The sequence below is a fragment of the Eupeodes corollae genome, chromosome 2 (assembly GCF_945859685.1).
Source record: "Eupeodes corollae chromosome 2, idEupCoro1.1, whole genome shotgun sequence".
NCBI lineage: Eukaryota > Metazoa > Arthropoda > Insecta > Diptera > Syrphidae > Eupeodes > Eupeodes corollae.
Window position 1 is genome coordinate 38,891,588 of NC_079148.1, and position 26,032 is coordinate 38,917,619.

Sequence of the window (26,032 nt, forward strand, 5' to 3'; positions counted from 1 at the left end):
ACTTAAACTACCTATTCTACCTATAAACTACTTAAAACTAGAACAACCAGGGAACCGAAGCTTTATCAGTGACTAGGCCGTTGCCTGCCTTTTAAGAAAACAAATGACCTTAAAATGTTTGAAAACAAACTTTTTTGCGAGTACATTTTTGAACCTTAAAACACAGGAAATAATTTAGTAACAGATTCCTTGGATGCATGAGCAAGTTTGTATGAACCAGTCGTAGATTTTATTTTATATAAGAAATACAATTATTGTTCAAAATCACTGCTAAAATTGGATTTCAAATAAAAATTTAACTATCAAAAACAGATTTTAAAAACAGATTTATTATATGATATTTGAAATATTGTTTCTTTCTTTTAGTTAATATTTTTGAAAACATTATAATTGACAGTTTTTTAATAAAACACGAAAATCTAAAAAAATTGATAAGAAACGGTTTTCGGATTATGTTCAAAAACAATTGTGTGCAACGAGGAACAATGTTTTTGACATCTGATAAAGTTTTGAGAAAAATCGAATTGACAGTTTTTTATAAAAAATAACAGTCTAAAAAAAAACATTACTCAAATTTGGTAAAAATTGAATATCGATTCAAATATCTTTTCAAAAACTTGCAAGTTAGACTTTAAACTTATTTTATCTTATAAGAAATATTGTTTTCAACATTCTGAAAGATGTTGAGAAAAATCGAATTGACATTTTTTTTTACAAAAAATAAAAGTCTAAAAAAAACAATACTAAATCTTGGTAAAAATTTACTTTCGAATCAAATAGATTTTCAAAAATTAAAAATATTGACTTCAAACTTATTTTATTTCACAGAAAATATTATTTCCGATATTCAGTAATTTTTATATAAAAATCCAACAGTCGGTTTTTTCATAAAAAATTAAATCTACAAAAAATATTACGCAATTTGGTAAAAATTGATACGAGTACATATAGACAAACTTTTAAGTAAGACGAATCGACAGACGGGATGGGAAGTCATCAGTGTGGGTCGCATCCCAGCATCTTTTTTTTATGATTATAACACTTCGTTATTATAGTTTTGGATTAAAACGGTCAAAAATATGAGGGCTTACCAAATTGGGTCGTAAATATTAAAACAAAATAAAATAGGTTTGTTTATTCGCTTTATTTGTATGTTCTTAAAATTATTTTCTTACAAAAAACAACACCTTTTAAAGTGGCACCGGTGGAAATTGTCCCCATACAAATGAAACTAGATATCACGAAGTTGCTCCTGTATCCAAAGATTCTATAGAAAAATAAGTTTGCCTTCGAAAATGTTATAAAATGTTTCAATTTTAATTCATAAATTTCAACCATAGCTATAACTGACCAGTCAAAAAAATTTCGATGATTGGTTTCAATTATTGAAACCAATGATAGCTTATTTATATTATAACTCTCTTTTAGGAACACTACTTTGAATGATTTTTCAAGTTTATTTTTTAGATCTTAAGAGCTCTGTTTCAATTTTAATTAGTTGTATTTTTATATCTTCTGGTTTTAAATAAATTTTGATCTCAATTTTTGAATAATAAACATCTACTTTTCATTCAGAAATAAATTGTTCAAATTTAGGCAGTAAAATCAACATTCTTTCACATTTGAACCCATCTTAATCTTTTTGTTTTATAAAACAATGTATTTATATTTTTTTAACACTTAGACACAGACAATAAAAACATAAACAACAAACAAAAACTTCCTACTTACTGCAAAAACTACTTTATAAGAGGGAGACTATATGCATCGTGAATTTTAAATGTATGCAAAAATAAAAGTGGGCATATTATTAAATAAAACAAAAAATACAAAATCCAATGTGTAAGACTCGGTAGTTTCCCTTATACAGGGTTATTCATTTTGAGGTTTCAAAATTAGACGTAAATAAAACACTTATAATATATTTTTACGTTGACATTATATGTATGTTAAATTCTACATCATTTCAATGATCACCACGCGAATTGTTGCAAGCATCAATTCTTTTGAGGTCATTTTCGACCACTTTTTGATACACATTGATCGGTATATCAGCCATAACTTGACGAATTTTAATTTTTAATGGTCAGGAGTTAAATGCTTGTCAACATAAACACATTCTTTCGTGTAGACCCATGCAAAAAGTCCAGCGTTGTCAAATCAGATGATCTTGGTGGCAGGTTGATATCGTCACGAGGAGGAGAAACTACGCGGCAAGGAAATGTCTCTTGCAATAAAACCATATTCGCTTGAGTTGTGTGGCATGTGGCACCATCTTCGCTAGCAGGCAACAAAAAAGGCCGTAATCATATGACCATAACTCTCCGAATCACCTTCTCAAGCAAGATATGTGGCTGTGGCCGAATTACCATTTAAAAACTTGTATGCGATCCAATTTCGGAAATGTCAGACTTACATCTGAAAACAAAAAATTAGGTTAATAACTTAGTTTGACAGATGTCGAATTCCGTCCCTCTTCTTTTGAAATCACAAAATGCATTACCCGTTAGTATATGCACTTTACTTTTAACGTAAAATATATTATGAATGCGATATAGGAAACAATTTTATAACTGAATATAATTTAAAATGCATTTTCTTTGTGCATTTTTTTGTTTAAAATAATATTGCTGCAACGTAATAGAAAAATAGAATTTAAAAACTTCAGAAAACTTCCTTATTTAGGTTCTTTAGAATTTAGTAGTTGTTGCGGTCTGCCATTGCTAAGTATTAGAACAGTTGTTTTATTATCTTATTTTGTAAGGATGATTACTAGTTTCTATAATCAATCGGAGATTTTTATAACTGGTGGTTCTGGTAAGCCCAGATAAAGGTTTTTTAAAGTTAAAAAATAAAGCATTACTAATATCGATTGTGTACTATAAATATAGGTGTTGTTGGAAAGGCTGCAATTGAAAAGCTTCTTCGATCATGTGATGTTAAATTTATTTATGTTTTGCTAAGATCAAAATATGGAAAAAGTGCACAGTCACGGCTTGATGATTTAAAAAGCTCTAGGGTGAGTGTGTTAATGATACATAATGTAAATGATGTTTACATGACTTTTTTTTATGTTAACTGTAAAAACCTTTGAATGTAAAAATATTACTTCCTACAACGTGACGGATTATGCTTTTAGGATTGTCACGCCAGACGTGTTTGAACTTTGCCACCATTAAAAAATTTGTTTAAAAATGTTTTCACTTGAATTTGCTTTAAGAAAAGGTCCCAGAAATAGTGACTTACCACTCTCAACCATTCCTATGTTGTCTAGGATGGAAGGAACCTACAGTTTTAAGCCAAATTCAAACTGTTAATTTGAGAAAACACTTTTCACAAAACAAAACTAACTCTTAAAGGATTTTTCAATTCCTCGCAAGAGGTAATATCCGAGAAAAAAAAATTTAGATGGCGTAGGTAGAGAGTGCCCCCAAGACCTCTGGCATGACAGTTCTACGCACTAATCATCACGCCACGGGTGCTACAAAAAAAATGCAGTTAGAGATTTCGAATATTTATCAACTTAAAGCATAATACATTTTAAGTTCACAGAGGGAGGCAGCCATATCTGGGAAGAAGGTTGAAAGTTAACGTTTTAAAAAATCAATTTGAATTTACATCGAATATACTTAATGTATATTTATATTTTTAACAAAATAAATATAGATTTTCAGAGTCTTAAAAGAACTTAAACCAAATGAATTAGACAAACTTGTTCTAATTCCCGGCGATACCACTCAAGATGGCCTTGGCATTTCATTAGAAGACAGAAATTTATTGAAAAACGTGTCAGTATTTTTTCATTCAGCTGCTACAACGCGATTTGATGAACCATTACGATCAGCAGTAGCATTTAACGTTAAATCAACACTTGAATCATTGAAATTAGCTGAAACATTTAGAAATCTTAAAATATTCGTTCACATCTCTACGTTCTATTGTAATCCTTTTGTTGATCATCTTAAACCAGAAGTAAGAACAATTTATTTTCAAAAACCAAAAAAGAAAACAAAAAGAAGAAAAACAAAACAGAATCAATTCAAGTTAAAATTTATAAATTAAGATTTATCCAGGCGTTTTCGATTGGAGGACTTCTTTGAAGCTTTTGGATTCGACTGATGATGAGCTTAATTCTACATTGGCACCAATTACAGATAAGTAAGTACAATTCTTTCTTCTAAGTTAGCATTTGAAAGTCAATTTCTGGGTTTAACATAAGTTCTTCGAAAAAATTGTTTAGTAATTTTTGCTTGTCAAATGTCAAAAGAGGACGACTTGAAAAGGGACAGTCATCCAAATAGCGGGATATTCAAAGTGAAACCTCTTATTGGAAAACTTTTTAAAAGCTTTTACAGTAAATTCTTGAAAAACAGATAATGTTTTTAAAAAAAACGCAGACTACCAAAGTTAAGACTAATAAAAATGACATTTTGTCTAGAATGTATTTATGTTAGCTTCTGTAAATTTCGGCTTTTCTAATTTAATTTACATTTACAAATTTGTATTTATAAACCAATTTACAGACTTATTACAGGCTTCCCAAATACCTATGTCTTCACTAAACATCTTTCAGAACAATTGGTCAATGATTATCGATCGAAATTGCCAGTTTGTATTTTTAGACCTTCTATTGGTAAGCATTGTTTTACTGATGTTTAAATTAAAATACAATTTGTAAATGTGTGTCTATTATTTGGCTTTAGTTGTTGCAGCACTTGAAGAGCCCGAACCTGGATTTACCGAAACAATGACGGGTGTCATGGGTTTATTCGTAGTTTGGGGAACTGGTTTGATCAAAGTGCTAATGTGTCGAAAAAAGATTGTTATGGATTTCAGCGCTTTGGATATTTCCAATAAACTTTTGCTAATGTTTACAGTTAAGGCATCCCAGTTGAAAAGAGAAGAGTGAGTAAAATGTACAAAAATATCATCGTTTCAAAATACACTTTCTAGGATAAGAAAAATAAAACAATATTACTGGATGAAGATTGTTTTTTGACATATAGAGAAACACTGTATTCTCTAATTTATTTGATTTCAAGAAGATTGCATTAATTTCTTTTTTCTAAATTTTTGAATGCAATTAATTGATTTAAATCATTTGAGAATCGTTACTAAAATAAAAATTTATTTTCTTCACAGATTCGAAGAACAAATTCCAATTTGTTTGTCTTCATCGAAGGGTTTACTTGATCATACAATGGGTGACATTGGTAGAATGATATCAAAATTATTTAGGGAGAATGCTTGTGAAAAGTCGTTTTGGATACCAAACTTGACAATGACCGAATGTACATTTATCTTTTGGATTTATGTATGCTTATTTTTGAATGAATTAAACTAAATTTTGAAAGTCTTTTAATTATAAATTCATTTATTTCAGACTTTTGTGCTTCAATTACTGCCTGCATTTATTCTCGATATTTTAATGAGGCTATTTCGTCAGAAACCTATTTTTATGAAATTCCAAAGGAAAATCTATGTTAACGCTCAGGCTTTGAAGTATTTTCTTTGTACTGGATTTTCCAGTGATGGCACAACAGATTTTTATAAATATTTGGAAACTGGTAAAGGGTATGTAAATGTTTGCCTAAATATGTAAAGTTCAGAATTTGTAAAACAAATTAGAGTATTTTTTATTTTATTTTGAAACAGAACTGAGTTTGATATAAGTGCAGTTGAAAAATGTTGTGAAAATGATGAAGCTATGGAAGAAGTACTTCGTAGGAATGTCAAAGGAACTCGAAAGTTTTTACTTAATGAAGATGATTCATCTTTGCCTAGATGTCGGAAAATCTTGGAAGCGTAAGTTCTATAAAATTAAAATGTTTTCAGTTGTTAAACGTTTTTGTTCGTTTAGAAAAATTGTGCTTTACAACATCCTGCGTGCTTTTGTGCTATACAAGTTGTTATGTTGCATCTATAGTAGAATGATAAATTATATGGAAATATAACATTTTTTAATAATAATAAATAATTTAAAAAATAAATGCACTTTGATCAATTTAATATTTTTTTTACAAAAAGTATTTAAAAAAATTAAACTAATGGGACCGTATGTGGAATTGTTTTGGTGTACGAGTGTTTAGAAACAAAAGCTATTAAAGGTTTGTATTTAAGTTTCAAATTCTTGACTTTATGTTAACTTTTATTTTTAGGCATACAAAAATAAATATATATCTTTATCAGATTTTAAAGAGTTAAGATAAATATTGTTGAAGCTTAAAAATTACGAAGTGTATAATTTGTTGAAAATATTGGTTATACATTTTGTATTCGTAAACTTCTTGTAGTATTAGCTCTACAACATACGAGTAAAAGCCAGAATGCAGTTTATAATAACTGTTGTTATATTTTTGACGATAGTAATTTTTGTTTATTGTTAAAGATTTGTGTCCAATTCCAAATTAAAATTGCATTTCTATTTACCCTTCGAAGCATATGTCAAGTTTTTCATTCTTAAAAATTTTGAACTCAAGATTTCAATCAAACATTACATTAGGATGGTCAGAAGTCACAAAAAGTGAGTCCCACGATTCTTCTGTCCTACAGCGAATGGTTGGATCGGTTGAACTCAAATTTGAAAGTTAACGTTGTAAGTAGAGATTCGTGTAAAGCGTTTGTTTTTTCATTTGTTTTTAAGATCAAAAACAACAGTAGTTCCTATACAAATTGTTCGGTTAAAAATCGAAAATTCGAACTTTCTCAAAAACGAACCGATAGATTTTTAAATTAATTATTTTAAATTAAATTTTCAGTTCATTTTTTTTCCTAAAGTAACTTCTTTTAATAAAAAAATGTTTTTGTTTTGAATGGCGCCCAAAACTATACTGCCAAAATTAAAAATGTCATAGCGTCAAAACAACTTAATTCTAATTCTGTGTTGTACGATTTGAGGAATATTAAAATTTGGGGCGTTAAAACTTTTTTGGTTTTAGAAAATCTAGATAAAAAGACGTGTTTGGTCATGTTGCCCAATTACATAACGCCAAGATATCAAAAAATCATATCACCCAAAAATAGTTCCAGCGCCCAAAAACCTTTTAGGAAGAAAATGCCACAAACCTCAAAGTCAATGTCATATTGCCCAAATCTATTTAAAAATATCATAACGTGCAAATTTCTAATGGAAAAATCGACCAAAAGATGTGATGTGTTTCAACATTTGGACATGCTGACAAAAATTTTGTTTATTTTGGGCACTACGAGATTTTGAGTTTTCCACAAACATTAAAAGGAACAAATTCAGATCCATTCCCCAAAAAACTAGAACCTCAAGAATGTGTAACAAATATTTTTCGTTTAAGTTCACTTTTATAAAGCCAAATAATTACAATTTGTAAAGTTATATAAAAATAAATAGTTTGCTTGCTCAAAGTTAAATATGTGTCTGCCCCCTTGCAACCCCACAGCTTGGGATAACTAGGATTTGGGATAAGTGCGAGTTTTGTGTGTATGAAAAGTGTCTTTGAATCCAGTTTCTTTAAATGTAAAGAAACTTTGCATAAGCCCATCCCAAATTGTTTAGTAAGTCTAAGCAAGGGAATAGCATACCTCAGTAAATTTTTTATTTCTAAATTTGGATGAAATGACATTTTATTTAGGGTGTTTACGACGTTCCTGGTTTTGAGCTTTATGTAATTGTATGATTAGGGTTATATGTGGTTGGCTGAAAAGACATAAGAAACAATAGAAATCATAATCATCGAATTGCCCAAAATAAATATCACAAAGCCCAACCCCAAAATAAATATCACAACCTTTAAGTCATAAAACCCAAATTCAAAATTAAATATTATTTCGGACCAAATGACAACTAAAAAATGTGGCGTTCTATGATATTTAAGGATTGTGGCGTTATGGCTTAGGGCAACAAATATTATTTTATTTCAAAATTCGATATCTCGAAAACGGGTCAACATTTTTAACTTCCCATAGAAAGTTATTGTAATGGGTCCGATTTTTCAAATTGAAAATTTTGACATTTCTCGACGTTTCAAGGTCGTGCGTGTATACGTATGTTCGTACGTCTGTATGTCCGTATGCACATACGTTCGCGACGTTTTTTTCGTCGCCCATAGCTCAAGAACCAGAGGAGATATCGATTTCAAATAAATTTTGTTATACAGATAATAAGGCAGAAAGATGCAGAAAGGGCTCTCAAGAAAATTCCATGAGTGGTTTTTTTACCGTAGCAGTTTGAAAAAAGGTGAAAATTTTGGTTAACCCTAAATATATTACGAACCAAAAACGTAATAGACTTTTATATAATATATTGTAAAGTGATATCAAAGAAGTATATTCTTTAAAAAAGGCCAATAAACGTTTTTATGTAAATCAAAAAAACTGAAAAAAACGTGTCACCTCCAAAATTTTACGACCAAAATATGATTTCATCTCCAAAACAATTTTGTGCAACGAAAAATAATGTTTTTGAGATCTGATAAAATTTTGAGAAAAATCGAATTGACAGTTTTTTTGTATAAAAAATTTAAATCTGAAAAATAACATTACTCAAAGTTGGTAAAAATTGGATATTGATTCAAATATCTTTTCAAAAACATGAAATTTAGGCTTCAAACTTATTTTTTCTTATAAGAAATATTGTTTTCAACATTCTACAGTTTTTTTACAAAAAATAAAAACCTACAAAAAGAATTTAATAAAAGTTGGGAAAAATTGATTTTACACTCAAATATCTTTTCAAAACTTTAAGATATTGGCTTTAACTTACTTTTATCTTTCAAAAAATATTGTTGTCAACATTCAGTAAAATTTTGAAAAAAATCGAATTGACAGTTTTTGTACAAAAAATTAATAATCGAACAAAAATTTAACAAAAGTTTGTAAAAGTTGATTTTTGAACTAAATTTAATCTTATAAGATATATTGTTTTCAACATTAGGACAAATTTTGAGAAAAATCGAATTGACAGTTTTTTACAAAAAATAAAACTCTAAAAAAAAAACAATACTAAAACTTGATAAAAATTTACTTTCAACTCAAACAGCTTTTTAAAAATTAAAAATATTGGCTTCAAACTTATTTTATTTCACAGAAAATATTGTGAGTTTTTTCATAAAAAATAGTACGCAAGTTTGGTAAAAATTGATACGAGTACATATAGACAAACTTTTAAACAAGACAAATTGACAGACGGGATGGGAAGTTATCAGTGTGGGTCGCATCCCAGCCTATTTTTTTTAACGAAAATCGTACATATATTTTCTAAATAACTAATTACCAAAAATATTTTTAAACAACAATTGAAAAATTGTATACATGCCAATTTAATAAAAAAAACTGCACGCACGTTTTTTTTTTATTTGAAAATCGTTAGAGGGATTTTTTTAAATTAATTTCTGTATATAGGTATAGTTTGTTGGTACTTTGTGCTTTGCTTAGAACATACAATTTATTGGATTTTCGTAAAATTCGATTTTTAGGAAGAACAATTTTTTTGGCCTAAGCCATAACATAATATTTTCATACGAAAAATAATTATTTTTTTTCGCGATATCGAGTTTAAAAGAAATATTTTAAATTATTTTTAAACAAAAATGTTGACATTTTTGGAAAGAGTTGTTAAATACGGTGATACTAGTGTTGTCCATATTTAAACTTTTCGCACCTTTTGTGCAAATTTTAATCATGTTTTTTTTTTTTAATATAAAATACTAAATAAATAACCTGAAGAAGCTAGAAAACAACTGGCGAAACGTAGGGTAAAACAAAGATGGATTAGTTTTATTTTATTATTAATCGCATCCAACTAATTGATCATCAAAGCCCAAGAAACAAAAAAAATGTCTCATGGTGACATTTTTGATCATCAAATATTATTAAGACATGTAAAAACTTGTGCAGAAAAAAAAATATTGAAATCGATTCAATAACTCCTAAGAAAATTCAAAAACAAAATAACGGTTCTATGGTGGTGCCTCTCTGGACCAATATATTTTTTAAAGAACCCAAATTAAGAAAAAACAAATAAGAGAAAATATAATAAAATCTAAAATTCGAATACTCAATTTTTGACCAAAATCAAATGTGTGGGGACTACAGTTATTTTTGATCTTAAAATAAATTGAAAAAAGAATACCCCTAATGTGAACCTGCTTGAGACTTTAAGGTTCAAGTTTGAATTCAATCGACCCAATGGTTTGGGCTGAAGAGCGTGGACCGACAGACAGACAATACCAAAATGAGTGAACCACTTTTGTCGTCTTTTCAACCATCGTAATGTCTTGTTTTATTAAAATCTCGACATTTTTTATGAATGCAAACTTATATGCAGTTTTTACCAATTTCATATCACGTCATAATGTATAATATAAAATTTAAATGAAGAAGAAGAATAGCTACATAGATCGTAAAAAACCATAACATCCTAAGAGAATTTACAAATAACAAATAGGTAAGGTATATGCGTCAATTCTGAATAAACGTAATTAAATTGGATCAGGAAATCTACGTTTACTATGACGCGATAATAAGTGTCAGTTCAGTACTTTTGTACCCAATACGTGTGTAGCTTCAAAGTATTTGTATTTATAGTTGCAAATCGTGTTAAATAAGGCAAACACTTTTAGCAGGAAGAAAGTTTTGTTTTCAATATGAACTAAAATTGACAAATTGACATTTTTTTGAAATTTTAATTGATTTAGAAGCCATATTTGGGTAATCCAGTGCATATAAGAAAAATGTTTTTAAAGCAGACGAGTTTACAAACAAATCCTAAGAATTTAGATACCCGTCCCTCTCTTGCAAAGAAAAAACAAATTAATTCATCAAAATAAAAGATTTTCGGTTCAAGCTTTAGAATTAAACAAAATAAAAATATGAAACAAAATGAAACATAACACATAAATTTACATTTTACAGACGAAGTGAAGTTTATATAATTCCAAATATTAGTAAGTCTTCGAAATTAGTTGCTTCGATTTGTTCCTTAAAACAAAAAATACCTCGTAGTCTATAATTTTTCAACAGGAAAAAATAACTTTCTCAAAACTAAATCCTTATATTATGAAAGTTTTCAAAAACAATAAAAGTGTTATGCCTTAAACATAAACAAATTTTCACGACTTTACGTAATTATTTACATTTTTTCTATCCCTATACCTATGACTCCAATGGACCTTCAATAAACCATAAGTACGCTTGTAAAGTTTTCATTATAAACAGTTTCTAAGTGATAGTAAGTAAAAAGTCGGCGCGTGTTCGTAATACCAAGACTGCGTAGTGCTAAAAATTAGGTATTCTCATTTTTGTATTGAATTTCATATAAAACTACTTTATACAAATAAGAACAAAAATATGAATATTTATACAAAATAAAATTGTTTGAGTAACAATAATATTCAAAATATCGTTTATACCTCTTTTGAATAGGTGCTTTTAAATTGCTGATATTAAGTTTAAATTTTTCTGGCTGATTTCAGTAGTTTTTGGATTTATTAGGTGTGAAGAAGTTAATTTCGAAAATAAGTTCGACATAATGACTACCGAATTTTATAAGGACTTGGAAATATTTATCACTGGTGGGACTGGTAATAAGAATTTTGAAAAACTATTTTTGGGACAAACGAATTTACTAATTGATATTTTGAATGTTTTGTTAAAGGTGTTATTGGAAAAGCAGCAATAGAAAAACTTTTTCGTTCATGTAATGTTAAAAGGATCTATGTTTTGGTTCGACCAAAGAAAAATGTTTCACCTGAAGATCGTTTAAGTGAAATTAAAAAGTCAAAAGTAAGTTTAAGTTTTAAAAAGAAGACTGTTCGTTCCAATTAAAATAATTTAAGAAACTTCGAACTTTCAATTCGACATAAAAAGCATTATTAGTGAAACTTTAAGTGGTATCCCAAGTTCAAGATCATGTGTACAAATTTTATTTACTTTTTTAATATGTCATCCAAAAAAAGCGTGAAAAACAAATAGAATTTCAAAATTTCTAAAAGCCAAAATTTACATAATATTTAATGACTTGTTCCATTGCATTCCTTATGTCTTATGTCTTGCATAATGCATTTGGCTACGGGTGTGTAGTTTTTTAAACACGTGCCGTTTTCGGTTTTGAATCATAAGTTAAAGTTATTTTCACAGTCATAGATTTTTGATAAACATTTTATTTCACTTTAAAGTTTACCTCAAAATATTCGTAGCATTTCATATTGTAAGGTATTTTTTAACAACTTTTCGAACGCTTCGGGTATATCGGTCATGACTGATTAATTGCTGATACATCGTCTTTTCTGTTGTGCAGCGGAAAAAAATCTGAGGGTGTCCATCATCACATAATTTTGGTTGTCAAGTGACGTCACTAAACTTGAAAACGTAACGTGGCGGCTGTTTATGACGACTATAACCACTATATTATTATATATAAACTATTCGATATTGAAAAGATCCTTTATCGTAAATGGCAAGCATTCAACTAATATTACGACACTTAAAATGACAGCTAGTTTGACAGGTGGCAACTGCCAGCGCTATCTACTTTAAACCAAGTTTTTGAGTAAATGATATTCAAATTTAGTTTTCCTACATTACATTAGGTTTTTGAATAATGCATATTTTGCCATTTGCATTTTAAAACCATGTGAACAATTGCGACTCATGTATGTAGGCCAATTATAACGTATTTTTAAAAATGTCATTGCTAGGTCTTAAAAAATTAATTCACAAAAAATAATTCTTAAAAATTGGACTTTGTGTTAAGTATTAGGCCCAAAGTTTCTGAAGTTTATAAGCTCTAAAATGAATTGTTCAAAACCAGAAATTATTTGTTATCATTTGAATATTTCAAAATACTAACAAATTTATTTTCTAATATTTTGTTTTGTTTAGATTTTTAGAGTTCTTAAAGAAAATAAACCAAATGAATTGGATAAATTAGCTGCCATACCTGGTGACATAACACTGGATAATCTTGGAATTTCAGAAGAGCATAGATCAATGTTAAAAAATGTATCAATTTTTATTCATTCAGCTGCTTCAACACATTTTAATTTACCCCTTCGTACAGCAATTAATTATAATTTAAAATCAACATATGAAGCATTGAGATTAGCTGAAACATTTTTAAATTTAAAATTATTTCTTCATGTTTCGACATTTTTTTGTAATCCTTCAGTAGCACATTTAGAAGATAAGGTAATTAATTTTTGATTTTAATTAACACGGTGTCCCAAAATAAACCAAATTACTTAAGATATGAATTTTTTCTTAATTGTATATAAACTTATTTTAACTTTATGATTAAAATTCAAATCTTGTATTTTGGGACAACCTTTCTAGATCTCAAAAAATTAAGATGAGTAAATTTTTTTAACCTAGGTTTATCCTCCAGTTTTTGATTGGAGAACGGCTTTGAAGCTATTAGAATCTGAGTATGATGGTGTGGATGATGTTTTCGATGCAATTCAAAATAAGTAAGTAGTCTGATTGAATTTGTAAGTCCAAGACATAAAGTCTAACAATTTAATTATTTTAAATATTTGAGAACTAGGTTAGTGGTGTTAGTTTAGAAGACTCAAGAGTTCCAACAGCCTATTATTATTAATGTATTCAATATTTTTTTGAATAAGGTAAAAACTGAAAACTTAATGATATTATCACACAGATTTTCATATTACCTCAAAAATTTAGTGGCACAAGTTTTTGACATATGTATATCCTCCACGACTGCGCTTTATGAACACGTATAATCAAGCATCACTCTTAAGATGTTTTGACAATAAAAGTGCTTTAGTTTTGCGAACAAAGTGTACATTTATTTGGGAAATTATACTTAAATAAAATGCTCGACTGTGTTGCAAGAAGTTGCTTCTTTATCCAAAGACTCCATTTGGAAATAGTATTTGTATTTTAAAATTAAAGAAAATACCTGAAAAGTAAGTTAATCGTAAAAAATGTTGGAAAATCCTTAAGCTACTATTAGATTCTCTGACATAAAAATGATGTCACAATCTGTTCCAAGGGTGTCACGTCGTGTGATTGTCAATGAAAAATATTGTCAACGCATTGCCTAGCACTCACGTTGACATACATTTTTGAGTCATCGCAATGACAGTGTCCCAAGATTGACAGGACAGAATTTCATAGCAACGTACAATATGGAAATTGATTGTGTATTGTTTTATACATTGTATGTTTCTCCACGTTTTGATAATACATGCTATCAGAACTATAAGCCTTGAATGAGAGACTGGCAGTGCAGTGTCATCCAGCATTTTTGTATTGGTTTTGGCGCCTCGTGGCAACCATTTTGTTTTAGGGAGATCTGTCAAATCCTTTAGGTGTTATTCAGTTGTTTATGCCAAATCATCACGTCAAGTTACACGATTGAACAGCACGTTCAAATGATACAAGTTTATTATCAAAACCTATTGCGCCTATTTTACGGTAGACGTGGTGGCCCTTCACAGTCGATTCTTCAAAGCTTGGTGGCCAAATTCGGGACGACCAGTTTAGTAAACAACCAGCCAAACGCGAACGTTCAAGGAACGCCAGATCGGCCGAGAACATCGCCGCGGTCCATGAAAGTGTGCAACAGAAGCCAAGGCCTATTCCTCGCCGTGCGCAATAACTCGGCCTTTTGCAAACTTCAACTTGGTAAATTTTGCGTCGGGACTTGGGCCTACACCCGTACTTGATCCATCTGACCCAAGAGCTAAAAGTTCATGACCATAGACAATGCCGTTTGTTCGCTGACTGGACTAGGACGAGGTGCATTTATGGTTCAAATTGAACCATATTGACCTAGATGACATGTGGTTCCAGCAGGAAGGAATTACGTGCCAAACAGCAAACGCCACGATTGACATCTGCATGAACGATTTGAGGGTAGAGATATCTCTCGCAGGGTTGATGTAAATTGGGCACCAAGTTAATGCGATTTGACTTGTCTAGACTTTTTCCTGTCGGATTTCTTGAAGTAGCAGGGTTATCTATGCCAAAAAACCACAATCGACTTATGGACTAAAAATTCAGCCAGATCTTTGCGGAAGAGTCTTGAAAATTGGATCACTCGGATCTGTGCCATTGTAAGAAGCCGAGACAGGCATTTGAATGATATCATATTCCCCACTTAATGCGCCCTTTAAATAAAAAATAATTTTTTTAATACCTCACATACAGCTTGTTTTCCATTTCCGTTTCAACAACTACCCGCCCTCATTGAAAAACTCTTTAACATCTAAAATTTAAGAAAAATCTCAACAAAAAAAAACATTTAACGCCTCCATAAGAAAAAAAACAGAAAATCTATATGATTCACTTTCAGATGTCGAATTTTGCAAAAAAAAACAATGTTTTTAAAAAAAAATAACTTATAAAAATATGTTTTTATATCGAAACAAGCTAAATTTGAAACAAAAAATTAAAACATTCCTTAAAATTATCGGTCCGTTTTTCAAAAAAGGTCGAAATTTCGATTAGTTTGAAAATTACCTGGGGATACAAAATTGTTGAAGATTATAGGTTTTTAAAATAACTGAGTTTGTAAGATAAAGTTATTGTTTTATATTCGGTTTTTTCAATTCTCTTAAGTTTGGTAGAAAGTCTAATCATAGCATTAAATACAATATTTATTGAAAAATAGTAACTTCTAAGAATTTAACAAATTGAATCTTTCTGTTGAAAACATGCATATCAATATTGTGTTTTGTTTTTAATTTACCGTACAGAGTTATGACAGAGTTTCCCAATACATACATTTTCACGAAAAATCTTGCGGAAAAACTTGTCAATGATCACCGACATAAACTACCTGTAGCAATATTCCGTCCTTCCATTGGTGAGTACAATACGTGTTAAATATTAGGCATTTAAGCACTAAAAAGTTATCATTTTAGCTGATTTATAATTTTATTTTATAATATAGTCATGGCAGCCCTACGAGAGCCAGAACCAGGATTTACTGAGACAATGATTGGAGTGATGGGATTATTGTCAATTTGGGGCACAGGTTAAATTGCTCCTTAATTTTGTTTAGAAAGACTAAAATAGTTTACACATTTTTTTGCTTTTTATTTCTAAAGGCTTAATCCAGGTCATCCTCTGTAAACCTAAAATTATTTTAGATGTTATTCCTTTGGACGCATGCACAAATTTTATGCTTATATTTGTGGAAAGAACATCTAAACAAAAACGGGATTTGTAAGTAAAAAAAAGTAATAATTGGGTTTTAACTCTTTCGCGTCCCTTCCGGACGCATATGACTTCAAAAACAATCATTTTTTAACTTCCTATTATGATGATATTAATTTGTTCTTAAGATTTTTAGAAAAAACGCCTGTTGGAACAGTTTCATCTTGGGGTGTAAATCGACATACTTTTGGCAAAATGGGTAAATACATGTCAAAATTAACACTGAAGAATCCTTTAGAAAAATCCGTTTGGATACCTGATGTTAGATTGACATCATGTCCGTTTATCTTTTGGGTTTATGTGAGTTGCGGGGAAAAATTTGAAAAACAACATATATTAAAAATGTTTTAAAATTCTTTTGTAGACTTATTTATTACAATTGTTGCCAGCTGTGATTATGGATGCTTTACTCAAGTTATTTGGTCAAAAACCCTTTATGATGAAAATTCAAAGACAACTTTATTACACAACAAAAACAGTAGGCTTTTTCCTCAACCATCAATTTGCCAGTGATGGTGTTACAGATTTTCATGAAATAATTAAAATATCTAAGGGGTAACTATACATCTATATATTGAATTTTTCAAATTAAATTCAAAATTCTTGTTTATTTAAAAAACAGAACCGAATTCGATGTGTCCTTCTTTGAGCATTGTTGTGAAGGAGAAGACGGTTTGAATTATGTACTTGAAGAGAATTTAAAAGCATGTCGAAAGTTCTTACTAAACGAAGACGATTCCACTATACCAAGATGTCGAAAAATTTTAAAAGTGTAAGTTTTTAATTTTCGAATGTTATTTGATTTAATTTATTTAATTCGTTTTTTTTTCGTCCGTAGAAAACAAATTATTTATACCATTATAAGACTTTATGCACTTTACGTAATTGGAAGTTTTGTGTTTCGGAGAATATTTAATACAATAGAAGTATGAGTGTTTGCTTGTGTAGATTATTTGAAAATAAAATTAAACAACAAATAAATCATAATATTTTTTTTTAAATAGAAATTATAAGAAATTTAAAACAAGAGTCCATTTTAAACGTTCCGCAAGGTGTATATTAAGGAACTTTATGTGCTAAGAACCTTTTATGTCTTCTGTTGCTAAGTTCCGATCTAGGAACAAATCTATTATAAAGGGTGATTTTTTTGAGGTTAGGATTTTCATGCATTAGTATTTGACAGGTCACTCGGTATGCTTTGACATTTCATCATAAATAGACTTACTAACGAGCAACGCTTGCAAATCATTGAATTTTATTACCAAAATCAGTGTTCGGTTTGAAATGTGTTTCGCGCTTTACGTCCGATTTATGGTCTACATAATCGACCAAGTGAGCAAACAATTAATGCGATTGTGACCAAGTTTCGCACTCAGTTTACTTTATTGGACATTAAACCAACCACACGAATGCGTACAGTGCGTACAGAAGAGAATATTGCGTCTGTTTCTGAGAGTGTTGCTGAAGACCGTGAAATGTCGATGCGTCGCCGTTCGCAGCAATTGGGTTTGTGTTATTCGACCACATGGAAAATTTTACGCAAAGATCTTGGTGTAAAACCGTATAAAATACAGCTCGTGCAAGAACTGATGCCGAACGATCTGCCACAACGTCGAATTTTCAGTGAATGGGCCCTAGAAAAGTTGGCAGAAAATCCGCTTTTTTATCGACAAATTTTGTTCAGCGATGAGGCTCATTTCTGGTTGAATGGCTACGTAAATAAACAAAATTGCCGCATTTAGAGTGAAGAGCAACCAGAAGCCGTTCAAGAACTGCCCATGCATCCCGAAAAATGCACTGTTTGGTGTGGTTTGTACGCTGGTGGAATCATTGGACCGTATTTTTTCAAAGATGCTGTTGGACGCAACGTTACGGTGAATGGCGATCGCTATCGTTCAATGCTAACAAACTTTTTGTTGCCAAAAATGGAAGAACTGAACTTGGTTGACATGTGGTTTCAACAAGATGGCGCTACATGCCACACAGCTCGCGATTCTATGGCCATTTTGAGGGAAAACTTCGGAGAACAATCCATCTCAAGGAATGGACCGTTAAGTTGGCCACCAAGATCATGCGATTTGACGCCTTTAGACTATTTTTTGTGGGGCTAAGTCAAGTCTAAAGTCTACACAAATAAACCAGCAACTATTCCAGCTTTGGAAGACAACATTTCCGAAGAAATTCGGGCTATTCCGGCCGAAATGCTCGAAAAAGTTACCCAAAATTGAACTTTCCGAATGGACCACCTAAGACGCAGCCGCGGTCAACATTTAAATGAAATTATCTTCAAAAAGTAAATGTCATGGACCAATCTAACGTTTCAAATAAAGAATCGATGAGATTTTGCAAATTTTATGCGTTTTTTTTTTTTTTAAGTTCTCAAGCTCTTAAAAAATCACCGTTTACTAATAAATATAAATTGTATGTTGGCTCATACAAAAACTTTTTAAAAGTAAAAACTAAGCCATTATTAAAAAAATCACGCTTTAGATTGAAATTGTAAAAATTCATTCCAAAAATGAAATTTAGCTTGTACGAAGTGTTGAAGCAACTTCTTGGTCAGCAATTTAGAAACTGCCAAAAAACTTGTGCTTTTGGGTGTAAATGATGTGAACAATCGATTATCTATATATTATTTCTAGGGGTCATAACCCCCTCAAAATACTTTAGCTATTAAAAAAAGCTGTTTATATGTCAAAAACAAACTAAGATATTTGTTACGATCGTAAAATATTCACAAAATTTTAAAATTTGGAAAAACTTATTATTTTATTGAGAACTTTTCTAAGAAAATAGTTTAAGATCTTGAAATAAATTTCAAGAATATCAATGTCATAAGAACAGCTAAATGTACACTTTCGTTATTTTTAGAGGAAATACTATTTCCTTAAATTCAAGAAACAAATATGTTTCTTTTTCCAATTTGTAAGTTTTTTTTGCTTCCTTTATAGTCAAAATATTTGCAAAAGGTCCGTGCAAAACAGTCATTTTTTAGAATTTTTTTTCTAGCATCAGCTCTAACGTACGAGTAACAAGACTGAAAATGGTAGTGAAAATAAACTAACAGAAATTGTTCCAGAAGAAAATACGTCAAAAAAGCCAGACTATTCTTCATAGCTTTAATTTTGTTTTATTTTTCTAAGAAAAAAGACAATTTTTTTCTGGAATTTATTGTATATATTATTTTTGAAAGAAAGCTACGTCTCAACACAATTTCTAAAACTTCTGCATTAAGTGCATATTTAAGTATTGCATATTTAGAAAACTCTTGATATCTTGGAATGCTTTCATATGCCAGGAGTCGTCGAAATTAAATAGTTAAACCATACCTTAATGAAAAACAGGGTTCAGCAAAGCTACGTTAATAAGGAGAATTGTAAAATTTAGGGGATTGAAATTCCAAGAATAAAAAAGTATCCCCATCCTCAACGTGGGCAACATTTGTGTCGATTTTTAACTTGGATCTTAAGTTACGGTGAATGGGTTTTGACTATGATTAATGGTTAACTAATGACGATTTATGTAATACTTCCAAACCTTTGGTAGTTAAAACTTTTTTCAGTCTTATTGCCCAATAAAATAACGCTTAGATTAAGAAGTCGTATCGCCCAAAAATAGATCTATTGCCCAAAAATCAAAATGAATGTCATATTGCTCAAATCATTTTGAAAATATAATAACACCTGAATTACTAATTGAGATATCGCCCAAAAGATTGTCAAGTGTTACAACAAAATTGTCACTTTTAATTTTTTTTTCTAATTTTGGGCACTACGATATTTCGAAGTTTTAAATTCTATCCCCAAACGTGAACAACAAACGAAAAATAAGTCAAATTCCCAAAAAATTCGGAAGGTAAAAAAAGACATAACAAATAAGTTTGGGTTTTTTGACTTTCAGAAACGGAAACTAGGAAAATTTTCAAAGTGAAATAAAATGAAATTATATGACATTCTATTTGGGCTTTGTGGCGTTTTCTTAATAATGTTTCGTACGATGTTTTTGCTTTTTTTTGGACTTTATGTCATTTTATAATTTTTATAATCCCAAAAAAATACGATTTAAAAATATACCTGTTAAATAAGTTGTTTGTCTTCAAAGATATAAATGCCATTTTAACTGTCAAAAAAACCGCACAATTCATCCCAAGACCCATACTTAACGAAAATTGTTCTTTCAAAGCTTGTTCCTTCATATTAGAAGAACCACGATGAAAATAAATTATCTGAAGATAAGAAAGAGGAAGAACATGTACGTTTAAATTGTAAAGCGATCGCCTATTGGTTGTGTAGTTAGGCAGGTGTCTAAAACGAATAGAGAATAGTTCGTTGGCGTGATCAGCTTTATGCAGATAGATAGATAAAGACATGTTTTTGATGATAATGAAGGAATGTTATTGGTAGGTAAAAAGAACTTACTAGAATCCAATCACAAAAAAAAAAAACTATTTTAAGATTCAAAATTTTACCTGAAAAATAAGTTTGTCTTCAAAAATTTAAATGCCATTTTATAAATCAAAAAAACCTTGATTTTTAAAAGTTTTTTTTTTTTTTAAATAACTATGGTTAATAAAAGTCTATTTTGTTAACAAAACAACATACATTTTGGGTATAGAAGAGAGTAAGCTAACTGAACATCTAAGACAAATTGTTAATTAAGTCAAGAATATGCGAAAATATATCGAGTCATTAGATTAGAAGCACATAAAATAAATTAAAATAAAATGCAGTTATTCATATTTTGTTTAATTTTTGTTTTTTGGGTATTATTAAATATTTAATAATGTGTGCTGCCACCAGCCTTTAAAATAACTTCAAAAATTCTATCTTTTAGGAATTTATAAAGAGATTCCAAGTAGTCCAGTGAAATCTCACTCCAGGCCAATTTGATACCATCAATAAGCGCTTCCTTGTCATCGTATTGCTTCCCTCCCTCATACACCTTACGTGTAGCAGCAAGTAGATGTTTTGGTTTGCAATCAAGGATTTTACCTCTCGGGCTCTGTGTATCGGAGCGTTGTCCTACTGAAAAATCCATGAAATTGGTCCAAAAAGATCGGTAATTTTGGGGAATACTGATTTCAGCAAGGCTTTGTAGGTTTTTCCAGTCATTTTACTATCTTGGACTACCAAGTCTATAGTGCCATAAAACGAAATTGAGCCCCAGACCGCTCCTCTTTCCTCATGTCATGGAAATAATAATTATAACCATCTTGCCCATCTAGGTTAGATTTTTTTTCGTCGGAAAAAATAACCTTCCACCAGTTATTTGTAGTCATTGAATTCTGCACATCCCAGCTCATGTGATCTTTCGCAAAACACAAGCGTTGCTTCTTCCTTGCGTCATTAAGTGGCGTTTTTTCTAAAGCTTCAGGCGCTTTATGTGTTTAGCATTGCGGATCGTGCGTTTGACAGTCGATAAGCGGGCCTTAAAATTAGCTTTATCTCTAATTTTAGCTGCCAGGTAAAGATGAATTTGACGCTATTCTAAGTATATATCGCGTTTCGCGAAGTGTCAAGGCAGAGGAAGTGTTTCCTTTATAATTTTTTAGATACGACGATGGATTTTTTAAATAGTTGCTGACACAATGATCACTTAGATTTATTTTTCCGACTATAGCACGACATGAAAGACCTTCAGAGTAATAAACATCTATTCTTGCCATTTCCTCCACTGTCAAACATTTTTTCTTGCCCATTTTTATTACAACTCAATAAGCAACAATTAATTTATGAAATGCACCGTTTATACCGAAAATAAAATGAATTCACTTCACAAGACAACGTTTATATGTTCACTGCTTCTAATCTTATGACCTGATTTATTTTCGCATATTTTCGACTCAATTGACAATTTGTCATAAAAGATCCGTTAGCTAATTCTCTAATATTCCCAAATTTTACATTTTGTTGTTAACAAAGTAGTCTTTCATTTACTATAGTTGTTTTTTTCTAATCCACCATGTAACGGGAGAAATATCGATTTTATTTAACCTTATGACCCGCAGTGTATATTGGAGCCTGTATGTGTAATAAGTGGTAATTAAAAACATTTTAAATTCACTTCAGATTTGTTGTTGTTGTTGCGATTCCAGATAAGGTGAAGAAACTGTCGGTGGTGCAGGGCATGTTATCGACATTCGTTCAACTTTCTTTCGCTGAATTTGCTGATAGCAAAAGTGTTCAAAATAATTTAAAATGTCACTTTAGCTCATTGTCGAATTTTTTAAATTTGTTCGATGTCTTCTTAATGATTTCATGACCAGTTTTGCTTTTATGAACTTATGAACTATAACTGACAGTACCCGAGAATAAAAGGTAAGTGGAAAATGTAATGTAGTACTGCTAAGCAATCTGTCACTTTGACGTTTCGTTGACATTTGTTTAGTTTTTTTATCGCAATCCTTCTCAGCTCTTCTTAAGGTTTGAATTGGGAAGCAATGTCAATTTTAATTGTAATTTTAAGATCAGAATTGAAGTCCGAAGAATTCTTTCATAGAGTTAATCGTCAAACTCGAAAATTTTATTAGGTGCTATATTTAACAAATAAAATTTTTGATATTTATATACTTATGATTTATAAACCTTTTCAATTTTGTTCGAAGAATATTTTTAGTATGCAGAGAGATATAGAGTTTTGAAAAAAATCAATATTTTTTTAAAAATCCAAACAATACAAAATTGCACAAACAATACAAAATTGTATGGTGGCCACTGTTAGTTTTGATCTTTAAAAAATTGAAAAAACACCTAACGCGAATCTGCTCAAAAACTTAACTTCCAAGTTTGAACTCAATCGACCCAATTGTTTAGGCTGTAGGAACGTGGACAGACAGATAAAACACTTTTTTTGACTTCTGTACCATCGTTTTATCATGTTTAATTAAAATCTCGAGTTCGAATTTTTTTACGAATGCAAAACTTGCCATATAGTTCCTATATGTCGCAAGTAAAAATGTCACAAGTCCAATGTGGCTAAAATGAGAACTAGAAATTTGAGCGTTATTTTATTTAAATTTATTTGGGCTTTACCACATTTGCTTTGGACTTTTTTGTGGTTCGTTTTTACTTTTTAGCTTTGTGATCAATATAAGGCTTCAAGAAATTTTAGGATTCGAGTGTTATGAGTTTGGGCGAAATGACCTACCACCATTTTGCTTTGAAGCCAAGTTAAAATCTTTATTCGGTTCAAGACCTAAAAGGAAGAATTCGTTAAGTTATGAAAGACACACAGCCACAAATCAACAAATTGCTCATAGAATATTGAAGAAAAATAAATGGTGCTACAAACGTAAAGACGCCCGCCATTTGGCTGTTGTCGTTTTCCATTGATCTCTCCTAAAAACAACTCGTGTTTAAAACCATGCATGAATAACTACCAGCATTTTATTTGAAAAATGTTAAATTTAAAAATTGTAAAATGTTAAAGTAATAATTCTTACATGATTATTATTGCATTTTTAGGAAAAATTAAAACTTTTATCCAATTTTAGAAAATATAATTTTGTGTTTTGAGTCGAAAAAAAGACAAGAATTAATGAAAAAATATTTATTTTCTATTCCGTAAGCATTTAAACAAATGTATTTATATAAAAAATAAACTTAAATCAAATAAAATTATTCTTAAAAACGAACATGTTTTTATTTAAATATTACAAATTCTATTGAAAAGCTAAGAGTATATTAATTAATTAATTTAAAACAAAAACTTACTATGATTTCGCAATGAAATCTTAATTAAAAATAACAAATAAATTTTTAGAAATACATAATACCAAACAACAATATAATTTTTTTTTTATAAATATTTATCTACCTACATTTTATTTACAAATAAAAACAAAAATATTTATAATACCTTTATAATAGTTATTATTTTCTTTTAGTTCTTAAATATTTAACAAGGTACATACATTCTAATAGGTATATTTTTATTATTATTATTAATTTTTTTCAGCAAATATCTCAGTTTATATAAAAATTAAATTTTAATTGAAATATTAATTATGTCAGGTGGTGCATACTAAATCTCATATAAGAAGTAAATTATAACAAAATAAAATATAAAATCTCTAAAGTTTTTTCTTTTTAGGTTTCAATAATTTTACAATTATCAGTTCATTTTGTCTTTTTTGTTATTTCTTATAAAATTAATCTAATTTGTTCTTAATATTTAGCAAAACAAAAAAAAGTTTACTCGATCAAAAGAAAATTATATAATAAACAGACCTTTGTTAAAACAATACTTAAAAAGGCTGAAATATGTTCACCAAACTACGAATTTTCTAAGACTTAAAAAAAATTTCCAGACTATAATAACCTGATGAACAAATCAACCATTAAACATTTTTTTCTTAAATAAAAAGAATTTCTAAATAAAATGTTTATAATTTTTGAAAAACTATACATTTCCTACAAAGCAGTGGTGCCATTGCCCATTTGTTGTTTTTGCTGATTTTTAGCCTTGCGAGCATTGTACCTCTGAAGTGGCGGAATGGCAAAGAGTATCAGTCCACTAATGCAGATCATAACTCCAGCTAAAACAAAAGCTGGTCCATATGATCCTGTGATATCATAGAAGAACCCTACAAAATTTAAATGTAGAATTAATTATCGCTTTCTAAGAAACGTGCATTAAAAAAGTTTACCTCCAATTGGTGGTCCCACCAATGAAGCAAGTCCTTGGAAAAGTAACAATAATCCAAAAGCGTTTGTCAGCTTATCCAAGCCAAGCAAATCAACCAAAATGACAGATGTCAATCCAACATAGGCACCAATTGTAAAACCAAAAACTGAAGCATAAACAACTAGCGAGGCAAAATCAGTACAGAAGATACATAAGGCAGTGGCTAAAAGTAAAACAAAACATTTCTTGTTAATAAAAGTTTCTCTTAACAAATAATGATCAATAATAATTATAAGAAACATACCTATTCCACAAATTGTAAGGCAAAGATTGTAGATTAATAAACGATTAACCCAAGGTTTATCTGATATGTAGCCCAAAACAATTCTTCCAACTGTGTTGGCAATTCCAATTGTTGCTAATAGATAACTTGATTGTTGTTTATCTAGGCCAAGTGTTTCAGCTTGAGCAGCTATATATACATAAGGCATGTTGAAACCAATGCTTGTGCAAAAATTCGAAAATGTAAATATGATGAAGACCAAATCTTTGAACAGAGAGAAATTCATCATTTCCGAGAAGGTGTCGCGTGTTTCCTTCGAACATGATACGCAGCCACAAATTTTTTCAACTTCCTGAAATTGAAAGATATAAAAATATTTAGATGTTTATATTTAAAAAAATAATAATTTTCTCATTTTTTTTTCCGAAGTAGGTATATTTTGAAATAGGTATATTATTAAATTATCAGCTCTAAATAAATGTATACTAAAAATATTCCTGAACTAAAATTCAAAAAATTATGCACTATATACAAAATTATTTTTTAAAAAAATCGTCGCAACAATAGTCAAATAATTTGTTTTTAAATTAAGTTTTTAGTGAGACACAAAGCCGTTTAAGTTTTTGAAAACAAATTAAATATTTTTGAACAGACTCTTTGGAAACTTAAGAAAGTTAGTACGACCCAGCAGAGCATTTTATTTTTGGTATCGGCCCGATTAGCCGAATTGAAAATTTTGACATTTTTTCAAGGTTTCAAAGTTAGTACGTACTTCCGAACGTCCAAACGTTTAAAAAAAAATAAAAACTTAAACAAAGTTTGTAAAAATTGATTTTCGACTAAAAAATATTTTCAAAAATTTTAGATTTTGTCTTCAGACTAATTTTATATTGTAAGAAATATTGTTATCAACATTCAGTACAATTTTGAGAAAATTCGAAGTTACAGTTTTCTACAAAAAAAGAATAC

At 29.7% G+C, this 26,032-nt stretch overlaps 2 protein-coding genes across 2 annotated transcripts in view; one reads left to right on the forward strand and one right to left on the reverse strand.

Annotated features, from left to right (window-relative positions):
• Positions 1–2,668: 2,668 nt before the first annotated feature.
• Positions 2,669–17,142, forward strand: LOC129944868 (uncharacterized). Its single transcript, XM_056054530.1, has 20 exons — positions 2,669–2,817; positions 2,892–3,019; positions 3,667–3,972; positions 4,064–4,158; positions 4,524–4,633; positions 4,704–4,905; positions 5,143–5,314; positions 5,384–5,574; positions 5,656–5,805; positions 11,404–11,552; positions 11,627–11,754; positions 12,853–13,158; positions 13,342–13,436; positions 15,693–15,802; positions 15,890–15,973; positions 16,047–16,164; positions 16,284–16,455; positions 16,520–16,710; positions 16,778–16,927; positions 16,994–17,142. Exons 1-20 carry the CDS (start codon positions 2,766–2,768, stop codon positions 17,085–17,087), a joined length of 3,003 nt encoding a protein of 1,000 aa, XP_055910505.1. The 5' UTR covers positions 2,669–2,765; the 3' UTR covers positions 17,088–17,142.
• Positions 17,143–24,096: 6,954 nt separating this feature from the next.
• LOC129944624 (monocarboxylate transporter 12) overlaps positions 24,097–26,032 on the reverse strand; it is a 48,205-nt gene continuing 46,269 nt past the window's right edge. Inside the window, exons 7-9 of the mRNA XM_056054188.1 lie at positions 25,085–25,415; positions 24,803–25,003; positions 24,097–24,739 (exon numbers count right to left, since the gene is read on the reverse strand). Of these exons, the coding sequence (XP_055910163.1) occupies positions 24,567–24,739; positions 24,803–25,003; positions 25,085–25,415 (705 nt within the window). The 3' untranslated portion in view covers positions 24,097–24,566. The remainder of the gene's footprint in view (positions 24,740–24,802; positions 25,004–25,084; positions 25,416–26,032) is intronic.